Source organism: Anneissia japonica, unplaced genomic scaffold, assembly GCF_011630105.1.
Source record: "Anneissia japonica isolate Jap-2015-1 unplaced genomic scaffold, ASM1163010v1 scaffold665_len1252844_cov201, whole genome shotgun sequence".
In the NCBI taxonomy this organism is placed as follows: domain Eukaryota; kingdom Metazoa; phylum Echinodermata; class Crinoidea; order Comatulida; family Comatulidae; genus Anneissia; species Anneissia japonica.
This window is the reverse complement of record NW_022757135.1, coordinates 27,946-42,434: the sequence shown is the minus strand read 5'-3', so window position 1 is coordinate 42,434 and position 14,489 is coordinate 27,946. Positions and strand designations below refer to the sequence as shown.

The 14,489-nt window shown below is 34.3% G+C and overlaps 2 protein-coding genes across 2 annotated transcripts in view; both read right to left on the bottom strand.

Moving 5' to 3' along the window:
* The window catches only part of LOC117124475 (melatonin receptor type 1B-A-like), a 3,901-nt gene extending 3,422 nt beyond the window's left edge, over positions 1 to 479 (bottom strand). The window contains exon 1 of the mRNA XM_033270711.1: positions 365 to 479. Within this exon, the coding sequence (XP_033126602.1) occupies positions 365 to 434 (70 nt within the window). The 5' untranslated portion in view covers positions 435 to 479. The remainder of the gene's footprint in view (positions 1 to 364) is intronic.
* Positions 480 to 5,370: 4,891 nt separating this feature from the next.
* On the bottom strand, positions 5,371 to 14,349 carry LOC117124469 (signal peptidase complex catalytic subunit SEC11A). Its single transcript, XM_033270705.1, has 5 exons — positions 14,216 to 14,349; positions 9,169 to 9,278; positions 8,439 to 8,588; positions 7,074 to 7,251; positions 5,371 to 6,293 (listed from the first exon to the last, which is right to left on the bottom strand). Exons 1-5 carry the CDS (start codon positions 14,264 to 14,266, stop codon positions 6,243 to 6,245), a joined length of 540 nt encoding a protein of 179 aa, XP_033126596.1. The 5' UTR covers positions 14,267 to 14,349; the 3' UTR covers positions 5,371 to 6,242.
* Between the last annotated feature and the right edge of the window lie 140 nt (positions 14,350 to 14,489).

Genomic DNA, 14,489 nt, shown 5'->3' with positions numbered 1-14,489 from the left:
GGGTGGGTGGGGTGTATTCCCCTTTACGCACTCAGCCACTTTAAATCCACCACAGCTGGGGGAATTCTACAGAAAATTTTGCTAAGATTGGCTGAAGTTAGATGTCTCGTACTACCTGTCAGTTAGTCGCGCTGAGTAGCGATACCTAAAAATCAATGGGTAACATATACCTCGTCGAAGCCGAAATGATGAATTTAAAAAGCTATTCAAAGCATACAGCTCTATTCTACTTTACGAAAATCGTCAAATGATGATGAGGTGTACCCTTAAATAACAGGAAAATTTTGTCTCGTTCCAAATGTAGAGAATATACAAGGACATTAATAATTTGAAATCTATACCCAATTGCTAAACATACACGTACCTGTTTTGGTAGTGAAGAGTACAGTTTTCTTCGTCTGCAGAAATGACTGTGTAGGTAGGTTGAATTTCATTAAACTACAGTAACCGATGTAAGGATGTAGTTTCTGTTGTTTGCGTGTGCGTGAAACTGCAGACGATGTTGGCTTTTATGCAGATGCAGAAATCCATACATCGCCGACAGTTCATTGCAAGTTTAATACGAAATGAAGAATGCTGGTGCAGACATACTTATTCAAAAATCGAAAGAGATACGAGCTTTTAAATGAGATTTTTCAAATCCTTTCTCAATGCTGTTAGCCTATCAATTATCCGCACTCGTTTTGTTTCTGTTACGTTTCTTAATAATAATAATAATATGTCGTTCTTATACAGCTCTTCATGCCTTTACAAAGCCTCTAAGCGCTACACATTACTACCCCGGTCATTGGATCAAACACATATGGAACACATTTTTATTTAATTTAATTTTATTTGATTTTTTATTTTTTTATTTATTCATTCTGAAGTAATTATAAGTAAAATACATTCAAGGATAAAAACACAGAAAAGTAAAAAAAAAAGCTTATTTCCACTGTGGTCCACATTGAACACCAAATTAAATTATTAAATTAAATTATATTATTATTATTCCATATTATTCCATATTTCTTACAGTGTAACATTTATTCATTATATCAACCAACTTGATGCTAGCCTTTTCCCATATTTTAATTTAAAAGACATTATATATGTTACCATTATATATACATATATATATATATATACATATACATATATACATACATTATTATATATACATACATATATTATATATACATACATATATCATATATACATATATATATATATATATATTATATATATATATATATATATATTATATATCGAAAGAAATTGATTGCCTTCAGAGCCTGTTGAAACGTGCCTCATGGTATGTATAAATGAAAGAAATAGTCGGAGGCTTGGATGGAACAAAACGTCTTTAATTACGGAATCAAGCTTTCGAGCTTACGCTCTTCATCAGGATCTATACAAAAACATCCATCCATAAAACAGTACAAAATCTTAAAATATAAAAACTACTTATTAAAATAATTTGCATTAAAATTGAATTGAAACGTGTATTTATCTTGATTTGACTTTAGGGGTGTTACCCTCTTGGTCACTGCTTTGGTATTGTGGAATGAAATCGTTCGCTTATTGCTGACGTGCCGATAGAATTTCGTAAATCCGTTAATTAGCATATAATTAATTATGTAACCGAAAAGACAGAAGTTTTAGAAAAATAATTAAATGGACTAACTTTAGGGAGATGCTATTCATCAACATTGATACCTTTCGGGTGAAGGGTTTGTAATTGTTTAATCCAAAACGATTCTCTTCTCTTGATAATTGATTCTTGTTTATTAATGATACGCTCAATACCTATAATTAATATATCTTCTATTGAATGATTAGCTTGATTAAAATGAGGCCAACTGGTAAGTTTTTACTTGATGGGAAATTATGATGTTTAATGTCTGATTTATGATTTGTGAATCTAGTGTAAAGGGATGTAGTGGTTTTCCCCACGTATTGTTTACCGCATTTTTGGCATGTGATTAAATAAATTAACCAATCCATTTTGTCATGAATGAGTGTTGTGATTGGGAAGGATTGTCGGGTTACATTACTGGTAAATTTCTTAGTTGCTTTTATAAATGGTCTGACAGAGCATTTTTTTTAGGGGCACTGAATATAACCAGTTTCCCCTTCTGATAGTTTTTTTTTAAAAGTAATTTTGCATTAACTAACAGATCCTTTAGATTTTCTGCTCTTCTAAAAGCAATAATCGGAGGCTCCGAAAATAGTCTTTTCATATCCTCTGATTTGTGTAGGGTCGGCATATGTTTCCTAATTATGTGAGACACATTAGCGAGTCTTGGATCATAAGTGAGAACAAGGGGAACCCTGTTCATTTGATTCCTTTTATTATAAAGGAGGTCACTTCTGGGCTTTTGTTTACCTTTATTTATAGATTCTATTACCATATTCTGTTTGTAATTTCTGTTAATTAAGTGTTCCTGAAGGTCTGATAAGTGTTTATTAACATCAGTTTCCTCATTGCAAATACGACAGATTCAAAGTGTTTGACTATATCCTATGCTTGAAAAGGTATGTTTAGGGTGACACGATTTGGTAGCAAGTAAAGATGAGCATCAGTTGGTTTTGTGTATAATTGAGTTTTAAGTTTACCTGTTTTCATTTCGACTAAGACATCAAGAAATAGAACTTTGGATTTGGATTATATATATATATATATATATAATATATATATACATACATATACATATATATATACATACATGCTCTGGTTCTATTTCTGGCTGTTAAGGCTACAAACGATTTTTCCATAAACATTTTCAATTCTGAAATAATCAGATAAACAGAACAGAATACTATACTATACTTTTTGCTATTAAAAGGGTTGACTGACTGTTTAATGCAACTTAAATTATGAATTACAGACTACTAGACTTCAGACATACGTAGGCATACAAATAAAAGAATAAATGGAAAAGGTTCGCCCTAAGTATTCTGTTTTCCAATATGCCTAGCTTGTCTTTAAATTATCCACAAAAAACCAAGTTACGTGACAGTACGCGTGTGTCGTAATATTGCCAAATCGACTGCTCATAAACTCTTTCAGATTAGCAGAGATGTGTCTAAATATTTGTCCACAATATCGAGTCTTATGTGACAAGTAATTTGGCCATATTTGGGTGTGATGATGTCACATCACAATCATAAATGGCTAAATCACAAGTATTAGGAGTAAATTACCTTTATCAGTTAAACTAACGGTGTCTGAACGTGCTCAATCATCATCATGAGCAATTGTTAGCCTGGAATAAGAGAAATACAAGAGCAAAATGACGATTTTAAGATATTATTGACTGTAGTCACAAAGTACATAACAAAGACCAGGTCGTGCTTTCTTTCTCTCATCAAGGACTTCCGACAGTAAGTATTTAGGCTGTAACTTTATAAAAAAAAAATAAGCTTACCAATATGTGAATTATCAGTAAAAACCTTTAAGCAGTGGCATATCTAGGCGTCTTAAAATACGGGGAGGGGGCGCGAAAACTGAAGTGAAACTACTTCGGCGTGATTTCTTTGGGAAAGGGGTGGGCGATTGGGGAGAACCGCCCGTCCCTCCGGTATACCATTAATAATTCTTTTTATTGTGTACAGTGAAGTCCAGAGGCGCAACCAGAGGAGGGGTCGAGTCCTCACCCCCTTCCCCCACTTGATAATAATCAAAAATATCCTGATTGGTAATGTGAAAAAAAAATATAACAATGAAATATAAGCCACTCTCATGATTTACAGAGTGACTGAGTGATGTCTCCTACCTCAGACCCGGCGGACAAGCCGCGTCATCTATAAATCTCGAATGTTTTCTGTACAATAATAATAATAACAGCACTTCCCTAGGCCAACATTGCTGTTACAAATTTTGGAAAGCTTCTAGGGACAGGAACTGAAATGTTTTGGGGCTAAAGAAAGTCATAGAGCTTACAAAAAAATAAATAAATAGAAAATAAAAATACACTATTTCTCTCTTTTGTGTACCCTTTTGTCTTTTTTCTGTGTTCAGGCCCATATCAAGGATTACCATTATTTTGGAGGTGCGGGATATGTATATGTGGACCAAGTGGGCTCAGGGGGCAGAGTCTGTTGTTGGATTGCACCTTGTAGCAACTTCAATGCCAACTACTGGCTCAGCGATAGATTGTGGTTTAAAGATCTCTTTTTAATCTTCATTAAAATAACAAATTTTATATATATACATTTTTTCTATGTGAATGTAAACAATGCATACTAATAGCAAAATATAAGTAATGTCATCCAGATGCAAAGATGCACAGACTAAATTCACAATTTGTAGACATTCAAGTTGATTCCGTATTTGAATAGTAGAATAGTTGCACAACAGCCTATCTCATAAAAATAGCATTACCTATAATAGCCTTTTTATAAGATAGTATAATACATACTCCAAGTATCGAAATGCAAGGCATCGTGTCTGGATTCAATATTTCGACATTAATTATGTCATCATCACGATGGCGTGCATTTCGATACTTGGAGTATGTATTATACTATCTTAATCTAAGATTAATCAGTGGACCTTTCAGTCTTTTTATTCTTTTGTAAATCTTCCCTCACAAACATACATCCCTTCGCCCAATTCGTGGGCGAAAATACACAATACATGGGGCCCCCACCACTTTCTCGCCCCATGGCCCCCTGACTCGCCATTACGCCACTGGTCACTCTAATATAGGCTTTGGCAACACTATTAAAAAAGAGAAGATAATAAAAAAAGCGATAAGATATATAGTCCTACGCTTCCTCACGTCCAAGAAGAGGCTTGCATGCCAACTTTTAAGACCTATTAAAAAATATGCCTTTATTGGAGGTTCATGATTAGAAAATCATTACCCTTTGAAGGTGGAACCAGGGAAGAGTGAAATTTCACACCAAATTTATTTTCTTGTTTACACATTGCATTCTGTTTTGTGGCTAAATTTTTTGTTATAGGTTTCATATAAATTAACGTGGTGAAACCGTTCAATTCTATCACGCAAAATAAAGTAAATTTCCAGGGACCTTCAGGCTCTGGATCCCAACCCTGGCCCTTGTCAACCCCTGGCCCACAAGCCTAGTTGTTTGCTGCACTTACAAGTCTTGACCCCCCTCAAATTTTACCCTGTCTGCACCCCTTGAGTCATTGACATGTGGGGGTAGGATTGATGGCAGAACGATCGTCAAGTGGAGGGGCTTAAGATCTGAATAAATGAAAGAGTGCCAACTGGCAAATTAAGATGATATATGGTGGTACTGATTGTGACTCGATAAATGAATAAATTGAAATTGAATTGAAATTGATTTTTAACTACTTGCGTGTAGTATTCTTGTGGAAAGCTAACAAGTAATACAAAATGTCGTAGTAAACTGGAGTCTCTTAATATTTTTTTTTTATTACAGAGTATGGTAAAGAGAGAAAAATATTACATAATTAATGATCTACCATGGCACCAGAATCAAAAGCTCTAAATGAACTTCTTGTGCATAATTAATTACATCATTAAAAATGATGTTAAATATAAGTTACAAACAAACCAAACTTGAAACAAGTTTGTCACATAATCTACTAAATTAAGTTGCACATGCTTCAGAACTACAGCGATAAAAACAAAATCTTACTCGCTTATGAGTAAATTATTGTACAATTCAGGAATAAAAATGTGCTTACATTATCATGCTGCCTGACCGCTAAAAATATATTTTTGTGTTATAGGATGTAACCGAGGGCACCACTTTTTTTTTTTGCTGCTAGATTTTTGTATTATAAATAAATATTCTAACAACAAAGTCAGTGGCACAGGTATTCACAAGTCAATATCTATATTTTGTCTATTTTTTTGTAATTTCAAAATATTTCTTCATAACATTGGTCTGTAAAAACTGTCCTGAGGTAACTCATTGGATTGGCAAATAGGAAAGACCTTCCCATATCCACGAACATGTTTAAAATAAGGCCAAGTACAAAAAATATGCAAATCAGAGCATTAAATATGCAAAATATACCTATGCAAAATCTCACTTGGCTTTCTGCCTATGCAATTTGGCCCAAAGTTTAAAGCATGAAACAGCATCCAATGTCATCAATAGTGAATAAATGATTTTCTAAAAAAATTTTCTGGAATGATGCTACAAAAACAAACTGCGATGAGAGTGAATTCATCTGTTGTGTTCCATCTTCAAATTTGTTGTCTCCTATCCAACATAATGATTGGTTGATAAACACAGCGTTCATCACAGTCGTCACCTTATTCCCGATGGATTAAAACAAATAATCCTAATCCGGCTAGCACAAAATACTGTGGACAGGTAAATGGAAAAATGTTTGTATTAACAGTTGATGTGTTAGGTAGAAGTGGACCTAAAACAGGGGTCCCAAATTGTGAAAGTCAAATTCCTGGAGATTTTGTCATGCAGGCTGAGGTTTGCGAAGCGTGTACTAACCAAAACGCATGTAGGACACTCGTGTACAAAATTATTACCTTTTTCAATATAAAAACAAACTGGCTTGGGCAGGTTCAGGTCAATGTTGATACAATATCGCTGCCTAGAATTTTCAATAAATCTTATGTCTGCAAGATTTAATGCATAAGAATGGGAAAATTTAGCTTAGCATAAGCCCTAATTGTGAAAATCTGTTAAAATTCTGGAGAAAACCAAGAGAAATTCAAATTCCGGGAGAAAATGTGGAATTTCTGGGACACCGTGAGATGAACCAAAATTCCTGGAGACTCCAGAGCAATCCTGGAGACTTGGGAGCACTGCCTAAAACATGATTAGGATGAAGGTCTTTCTTTCGGGAGTCATATGTTCAAATCGTTTAGAAAACCAGATTTTTTCTCAGAACTAAAAATTTCTGCACTATACTCCCTAGTTACAGTATAGACCATAAATTCAATCCATAGTAACTATCATAATCATCACTACCTGTACAATCATCATCATGACCACTATTATCATCATCTTCATCATGATCATCATTATCATCACCATCACAATCATCACCATCATTATCAGCATATCACCATCGTGCTGTATGAATTATACACTAACCTAATAATTCTATATGTTTTACTCACCTTAAATTTTGGATAGTCGTTCATTAGAATTGTTACTATTCCAACATAAGGCACAAATCCTCTAGCCCGTCCAACAACGTCCTTACGCTCAAGCCACAACTGTCCAGGGGCATACAGCCCACGATCATCTACTGAATTATTATCACCTTTAGTCAAAAATTTAACTTCTCCATTTTCCCTGTTAAAAAGAAAACCGATTCCATTAAAATAAACTGTACTTCAACCGTATTTGATAGATAAGCTTGGTTTCCATAGAATCTCTACACGTTATCGCCGACAGCTTTCAGTGATGCTGATTGGTCGGTCAAATCGGGGAGCCTTTACGATTACGTCGGGGCCTGCTACGCAATACAACGATTGCACTGTCACGACAGTGTAGCGATATTAAGGAAACCTGGATTTAGTGTACCGTCACCGATCATATGTAAAAAGTAACATTAAAACTCAGAATAAAGTGGTGTAAAAGCAGTACTTGGAGGTTTTGGAAGGTCACTGGAAACATCAAAGTTTGGGTGCGGCCCTCGGTGTTAAATCGAAAATTCACTTAGGCCCTCCGACTGATTTTTATGCCCACCTCTGGTGTACTGTATGCATAATTCTGACATGATTACAATCTAGTGTGTTTGATTATTGGATCACAGAAAGTCTGATCACACTGAAAAGCATGAGATGTATTTTCAAATGTAGAGGGCAGTGGATTTGTATTATATTATTAAATCCCACTCAGCTTGCTCTGAAGTTAAATATTATTTTATACAGCATTAAAATCTGAAATAGTTTTTTAGAAAATTGAGAACAAAAAATTGCATAACATCAAGATTTTATTAACTAAGACTTAATGTTTAGAAACTGGCAAATAAAAAAACCCAAATTCATAATATTATACATTTAATAGTACTAAGGCGTGACTTTCTTTATACCTTATTTAGCGAACCAGCCGCCCGCCAATAATGATGATTTCAAATAAAAATAAAATACATTTTTGGCCAATTTAGCACACCCGCCACCACAGAAAAATGGAATTTCTTAGAAAAAAATTAAAGTTTTTTTAAGCATTGAAATCTCCCTAAATGTATTTTTCTAAAATTATATAATTTAACCATCCCATTAACTACACTTTTTACATTCACCAATGAAATGTTATTTTTGTTTTCTCCTCCGTCTGGAGGTTTTTGGCAAAACTTATTTGCTAAATAAGAAAAGTAAATTTTTTTCCAGCCCTCCTCTGACAATCTTGGAAATAACAAGTTCGCGAATCAAGGTATTAAAAAAGTCTCACCTATTAATGAATATGAATAGATATTAATATATAAAAACTATTAGTAATTTGGTGGTTTAGTGAATCAGAGATCACTTATGACATACTTTTCATGTAAACGTAGAACTCGGTGTACAATTGGAATTTCTCTTCCTTCAATCTTGAAAACAACAATTTCTCCAACACGAATTGGGTCAGATTGATGATTTGTCAAAAATAAAAGATCACCTCTATGGAATGCTGGCTCCATACTACCACTAGATGCAAAAGAAAAAGAACAATTTTATTGTAAAATGGTCCTAGCACCTATGATATTTAATTAATCAGAAAATGAATATTTGATGTTAGATGAAAGTGTGCAGTAGGTACAGTATTTACTCTACTTGACATGATGCCATCTTTAATGATAAACAATAAAGTTTAGTGTTCTATTTGTGCTTTTGATGATGATTGAATTATTCTGTTTATCCAATAGACGGCAAGATCAAAGTTAAGTGAATGATACAAAAAGTACACTTGGGATTACCTATTCATCTATCAATCAACTTCGGTTTCAGTGTGAGCTTGGTATTTTTTTTTTCCTTGCCTTTTATTATTAATAGATTTTTTTTTTTTTGTCGAGTGCATAAAGACCTCATTTATTTGCGCTATACACATATACACTTGCCTAAGTCGACTTTGCCAACTCAAATAATTTCTAAGTCAATCTTATTTTATATACCAAGGGTTTTCACTTAATTAACCATCTTCAAGTCGACTTTTATCCAAGTCGAACAATTTTTCAATGCCTTTTTGGATTCGACTATCTATTATTATTATTACTTAATAATGACTCACCTTAAAACAACTACTATAGGACTTTCACTGCTTGTCACTACCATTAACCCTTTCCAGATCATTAATGCTGATGACACGATCATTCCAAAGTTTAAAGCTTGATAGTATAGCTGAAAGGGTGATAAGTAAAATAAGCATACTGTACATCCCAAAGCCTCAACTCAAAGTTCATGTGTGTCACAAGTCTTATTGTTAATTGCTTTTACAGGGGTCCCATGTCTCCCGGAACTTGTGCGAGTCTCCCAAAAATTGGGACGACATTCCGCACTTCCGCATTTCTAATAGATAGAAATAACCCATCTCCTACAAATTATATCACACACATAATATTTGAATGTTTTCAATATTTATTAGTCTAATCGAAGTCAGTGCCGGTGTATCACTAAATATGGTAAGAAAGGTCATAAACACTGCAGATCAGTGAAGAATTAAAGGGGAGGGGGATAGCCACCTGGGTCCCTAAATTTTTCCAAAAAATGGGTAAATAATAAAATTATATCATAAAAATTGTTTGCAAGAGTCATTTCCGGCCATCTAGAGGTGCCATAATCATAAATTGTCTTATTTCAGCACTAACTATGGTGGGGCTGAGGGGTTACCATACATCTGTGAAAGTCCCTCCCTGCCAGGGCCTCCTCTACTTTATTTCAAATCGGGTTCCTGGATCAGCTACTGTAGATCTCCCGAAAATGACTTCTTCCAACTTGGGATCCATACTTTCATACTAATTACACTTTTCAATTTGAATAAGTAAACTGTAAACTGCAAACTTAAAGGCTTTACCGATTTCACATAATTTGAGAACTAATTTAGCATAATCTGGTACATGGCCTGTCGCTGAAGCTTAGATGAAGCGATGCACCTGGGGGCGTCATCACAAATTTAGTTTAGAGCGTACATGTAACAACTTTTTTTTTTCTATTTCACAAACAAAATCTGATCAATTATTTATCCTGTTGTTACCGAATATTGTATGAGTTCATGACTGAAATAAATTATTTGATTAGGTCTATTCGGGAGTAAGGAAACACTCCTTGTGAGCAGTAGCCATGACTACACCAATTATTTCCTTAAAGTCTGCTCTGCTACAAAATGCATGCCTGAGACCCACCCATACAAACTATACTTGACATTATTACTTATTACTTCCATACCAAATTTATCATAGGCCTAGCACTTTTTTCAAGATGAATCATGCTCAAATTTGTTTTTGTTTTTGTTTTTTTTGCTGGCCAATAAAAAGAAAATACTTATTAAAAACATGCAAAATCACAAAACATCAAAAATTAAAACAAGGAAATATTTTGGACATCAAAAATTTGAAAATCTTACATTGCACTATACAAAAATGTCAAGAAGTCAAAAAGTTCAAATTTAGAATAGTGAAATAAATGAATAAAACAGGGAAAGAAAAGTTAGACAGGGAATGGGTAAAGAAAAAACAAATAAGAATAATAAAAGACAAAAGGGGTCAATACGCCATAATTATGGGAAAAGGTCAATATGAATACAAATCATAAAGGGGAAAAACAAGAGAAGACTGGCCAATTGGAGCTGAAACCAAAAAAAAAAGAATAAAAAAGGAAAGCAAAGGGTAACTCTATAAACCTAAAACCTTCATCCTGAGGGGCCCGAAATTAAAGAAAAAATAAGGTTTGGGAGAACACAATAATAAAGAAAGTAAAAAAAATGGACACACATTTAGAGGCTTCCTGAGTCTGCCTTAAAATGAAAAAGAGGGAAAAAATAATCGTTAAAAGACAAGCATTTACTGTACATTTAACTATTTAGTTTATTTAATTACTTATTTAAGATTTATTACTTAAGCACTTGTCAATTGTAGTCCCGGCCCCAAACTCGATCCTGGAGGGGACTTAGCCGGGGATATAATTTACAAAAAATGTAAATTTCCTAATTTGATGTTGCAACTTAATTCGTAATTCCATGGACCTATTAATAGGTCCATGGTAATTCAGCCTTTTTGGCTGCCATGTTTTATGCTTTTTATGAATTTTTTGAATTTTGAATAAAATACCATTACCGGCCACCTCTGGCAATGCGGGGCATCGTTTTAATGTACATCCCTGGTTACACACCTACCGCCTAGAAATATTTCGTACTCCTGGTAAAATGCCCTGCTAATAAATGATTGATGATAAGCCCTACTGTGTAGCAAACATCCAGAACGAGATAAAAACAATCTGAAGGTCTAGCACATCGGTCTAGCCTAGCTTACAGTATATCTGAATCAGAGAAGCATATGAGAGCTATGCCAAAGAGGTGAGCTTGCTTGATGGAAGCACTACGCATGTGTACAGTATCACTAGGCAAATTTCCATGGAAGTTTGAAGAAGCGTGTATTGGTTGATCACAGATAAAGAAAATTTGATTGATTGATTTAACTAATTGACAGAATTTATTCAGTATCATAAGAGAAATTAAAGAAAACTAATACAGTTAGTAGAAACAGATTCCTTGCCTTGGAAAACTACAGGTGTATTTTTTTGCGTAAATTAGGTAAAATACACGGTTCACAAATTTTCACGCAACACACTCACGCATGTCACCTCTGTCCCCGTTGTTGTGTGGTGGAGGTTCGAATTTTATTATGTAATGCATACCGTGATCTATAAAAAAAAAAAACCTAGCAGGCCTAGAGTACCGGTAGGCGATTTTTTAATTACCAAAACACACAGCAATTGCTGAATGCCTAGTGTAGGCGAATTGCTAGGCAGGACCAGACCATTTGACAGTACTACATCCAAAACCCTGGCTACTCAAACTTGTAAAATTCGCGGCCCTTTCAATGTTACATCTACAGGTGAATTTTGGGACACTATGGGACACAACTATGTGTACGTCCTCGGCTCAGTCCCCCCTACGTGTATGGCCCAGGTAAAGGGAGGTTTGCATACCCGTAGAATTCAATAAAAGCATTTTAAAATCTATATGACGTCATTTTTGTACTGTTTTTCTGATTGGACGATGTCAGTTTTCATTGTATTACCAAAACAAGTTCATATTGCAATGATTTTTTTAATGTTTAGGGAGGTTTGGGACAAAGGAACTTCTGTGAGAAACTTTTTGTATTTTCCATGACGTCATCAAAATACATTTTTCTGATTGGACAGGGCTGAAAATGTTTTAGGCATAGGCCAACATTAAAATTTGTATTGTTAATCTATACAGTAAATATAAATGTTTTTTTTTCTTAATAAATCAAAATCGAAATCGAAATTAAAATTCATAATAATATACCAGACAACCTAATTTTACATTTTTTAAATGTAAAATGTGTTTGCATCTGAGATTTCATGGAATTGTCAGACATTAAGCCTACACCAATGTCATGATATATTAATTCCAACCTCAATCATATTAGGCCTATATTGTAAAAGTATCGATAATGGTCGTTTTATGTTTTTTTGATAATTCTCAGTGCAATTTGAACAAAGAGGCTTTAAAGAGGAACTTTTGCTGTCCTCTTTGACAGGTATATACTGTACCACCAGGATAGATGCTTTTTTGCTACTCTTATTTTGGTGTAAGGAGGAGTCTCATTTCACTATGGAGCTACAAAGATGGACAATGTTTTATCTGTCGTGAAAGATTCCAGTTTGGGCCTCAGGGGTGACGCCTGAATTTGTCGGGGAGAAATAAAATGTGTATATATTTTTTACACAAGTAGACTTTAAAATCGATTCTTCTTGAACGCCCCTTGCAATGCTGCATAAAGAAGTTCAGTGCGTACATTTTTTTGGAGTGTTTTTCCCACACTTTGCATGAACTGGTTGAGTAGACGAGCGTACATCCCTACTGATTGCGGTTTGCTCTAATTAAACTGTGTCTCAAATGTGCGAAAAGAAGACTGATAAAAGTGCATCTAGCTCGCAAAGTTGCAAAAAGAGGCAGCTAAATTTGGTACCATCATAAAGCTAAGGCTATACTGAAGATGGTGATGTAAAAATTAAAGCATGAATCCACATGAATCTAAACTTTCTCTCCTATTTTTCAAAAAATAGGTTTTTAAATATTTTTTCTGCCCTTTAAACAACGATTTATTATTGATGCAAACTTCAAATTTAAACCAAAACATATATTTGTGTTCCCCAATTTATATACAAGAAACTTGTACATTTTACAGTAATTCAGAATTTTCTGTAGGAAGAAAAATGTGTTTTTATATAATATAGTCAATTATAGCATTTGAAATATTTAGAGAGAAATTTCTGATATTTGTTAAAAAATACCACCCTTAAAATTCGTTTAAATGTAAAATATTTTCAGGATAGATTCACCAGGGTATACCCTTCTTCAATCATGTGAAAAAAAGTGTAAAAGCCATAGTCATCAAAATGGACTTTTGGCACACTTTGATTTCGCCCTGGCCCACTGTGGGGCGGGACTACAATTGACAAGTGCATTATGGTACAGTACAGTGTTTTGTATTTAATTTGTTACTTATTTATTCCATTTTTCTTACGATAGATAATGAATTCTCACAAAAGCACCGTGAAAGCAATAAAACAGCAGAATCCTTTTGGAAAGTTAAAGAAATTGGTAAATTATACTAATACAGTACTATTATTATTATCACGAATATTATGTTACAATTAGTTTTTTATGCCTCTGAAATAAATTGTCAACATAGGCCTAGGCCTACCATATGTCTAAAAGTTACTAACAGAGCGTCTCTGGAGGACTTGTTGACCAATTGATTATCAACCAAGATAGGCCTAGGCCTACACCAAAAGTTATCATCTGAAAGAAAAAATTAGGACCATTCCCTGGACAATAGTATTGGGTATTTCAATCAAGCGGAATGACTAGGCTCTAACTTAGGTAGGCAAAAGTCTAGGCTTTAATAACAGCACTCGCCGCAGTCAACAATATGGAGCCTATTCTATTCCATCATCACTTCACAGCCAGACAGGTCAGGAGCTAGCCAGGCAAGTGGGTGGATGGTGCTGAAAAGGAAATGTCTACTACATACAGCTAAATAGGCCTAGAAATTCATGAAATCACTGCATTTTTTTCATTTATTTACCTGTCGTGCATTCATCCGCCTAACATCGTCTAAAAAATCGAAATACCCCATTGCAACCCGTGTTTGTATTGCAAGTTCTTACAACGAAAACCGGTTATGTTGATACCACTTCTCAATAACCTATGAACTTTAGCTACAAACACGTGTAGTTACCGATGGGGGCGCTTGGATTGTACCACACAAAATGTAGGGAAAATAGAAAAAGATTTCAAAATTATTATTATTACTTTACGTATGCTAAAAATACCACAACTGACACTTATTTTAATTAAGA